Here is a 2015-nt window from a genome sequence, read left to right as displayed (position 1 = left end):
TCATCTGCTGCCACGTGCAAAGCCTCTCCACACAAGCTGTCACGTGTATTGATTAGTTAGTCAAAGGTGTGGGAGATGTGCGGCTGCTGATGTTCTGCCAGAGGTATGATCACTTGCCACCTTATTAGGATGGGGTCTGCCCAGGAGATGCTCAACAACATGGTCCGGTTGACCTGTCCAGTCACCTAAAACCAGTCGTCTCTCTGACAACTCTTGCCAAATTAATGTTTAAGACATTGCCTCTTGTTAGACTCAGGATTAGAGAATCATTAATAGCAGGAATGATTAAGTCAAATAAGCAAAGGGGTCATATCCAGGAGAGATATTTCTTAGTGGGGATGTTCTAGCGGCTTGGACGACATGCCGAGGATGTTCTTGCATAGTCAGTTAGTTAACTATAAAAAAAGGGGGCTTGACAAATTTTTCCAAGAGGGTACCCGTGCCGGGAAATACTCGTGCAGATCGACCAAGCTTCTAGTGGTTAGGATTAGGATCCATTGTGCCTTAGATTAGGATCCATGAAAACTAAATTCATAAAAGAAAAACCAAAAGTTCGAACTGAATGATTATATATATAAAAATAATTAAAGCATCTAGCGGTTACTTGCATGTTTAAGCGCAGGTGGAATAATCAATTCTATTCCTTACCTTCTCTGATCATCCATATAATTCCTTTGGCTTTCCAAGATCGTCGCCATACTTATTAATCTACAACGTCATTTCTTCCTGTATTCCCATTCGTATCAACATCTTAATTCCCTGCTGCAAATTAGGATCCCTCGACTCCAGCATCACCATGCAATACCGATCGCCGCCGGGAAGCCACTCCAGCAGCAGCACCACCACCACCACGGCCAACATCCAACTCCAACAGCCGCCAGAGCGCGCCGACATCAAGTTCGAGGGCCTGCAGGCAGATCGGCCGACACCGCCAGCTATGTGGCTGGTAGCCGCTCTCTGCACGCTCCTCTGGCTCGCCGTCATCCTCGGCGGCCTCGCCGTGCTGATCGTCTACCTCGTCTTCCGGCCGCGGACCCCTCTGCTGGAGATCGTGAGCGGCACTCTCAATGGGGCCTACCTGGACGTGGGACCGCGCCTGAACGTCGACCTGACGCTGCTGGTCAACATCTCCAATCCCAACGCCAAGGTGCAGGTGACCTTGAGCTACCTGCAGCTGGATCTTTACTTCGACGGCGTGTTACTTGCGACGCAGGGTGTGGAGCCGTTGGAGGAGAGCGCGGGGGAGGCGGTTCTTCGGAGCGTGCACATGGTGGTGAGCGAGGTGGTGCTAGGGACGAAGGCCGCAGAGAAGTGGCAGGAAGAGGCGCAAGGGGGTGGCACTGGCACTAACAAGGGGGTGGGGATGCAAGTGGTGGGGAGGTTCCGGTCAAGGTCGGTGCTCAGCGGGTGGATGCGTTACAGCTATTGGCTGCATCGCCGCTGCAATATACTCGTCGACGGGCCGCCCAACGGAGCGCTCATTGCAAGTTCCTGCGCCTCCAAGCACTAGCTGCTAGCTAATTAATGCAAATTTTGTTTAATTTTGTTTTCTTATTTAATTTAATCAATCGTCGACCCGCGTGTTGTACAATATAATTAAACTAAAAATTAATTTTAAATAAAAACCAACTCTCATGTTGTTAATATAATATAAATAAATTATGACTCATAATTATTTTTCACTGTATTACTAGATAAATTTTCGAAATACTCAAATCATATGTCATAGTTTTAAATTATCGAATTGTATATCTATTTTTTATTTTATCATCATTCTTAAATTAATTCGACTAAAAAAATTAGTCCACTGATTTTTTTTTCAATCGAATTGATTTTTTTTATGTTCAAAAAATTTATCAGACGATTTTGGTTAAAATCTATTGATGGACCTAGAGACCTTAGAATGATATGAAATCAGTTCTTATGTATTCCCTTAGTTCTCATGATTGTAAAAAAGCTATTAAACATCAATTTGACCTAATATATTATGAGCAGTGATTTTTTTTTTCAACACG

At 44.9% G+C, this 2015-nt stretch overlaps 1 protein-coding gene across 1 annotated transcript; it reads left to right on the top strand.

Moving 5' to 3' along the window:
- Positions 1-796: 796 nt before the first annotated feature.
- On the top strand, positions 797-1510 carry LOC121972851. The gene has a single exon (XM_042524475.1). The coding sequence runs from the start codon at positions 797-799 to the stop codon at positions 1508-1510; it is 714 nt and encodes a 237-aa protein (XP_042380409.1).
- The last annotated feature ends 505 nt before the right edge of the window (positions 1511-2015 follow it).

Source organism: Zingiber officinale, chromosome 4A, assembly GCF_018446385.1.
Source record: "Zingiber officinale cultivar Zhangliang chromosome 4A, Zo_v1.1, whole genome shotgun sequence".
Lineage (NCBI taxonomy): Eukaryota > Viridiplantae > Streptophyta > Magnoliopsida > Zingiberales > Zingiberaceae > Zingiber > Zingiber officinale.
The sequence above is the reverse complement of the archived record's forward strand: the minus strand, read 5'-3'. Positions and strand labels throughout refer to the sequence as shown.

Excerpts from the sequence above, each read along its gene's own strand:
- LOC121972851 (XM_042524475.1), top strand. The coding sequence starts at position 797 with ATGCAATACCGATCGCCGCCGGGAAGCCACTCCAGCAGCAGCACCACC.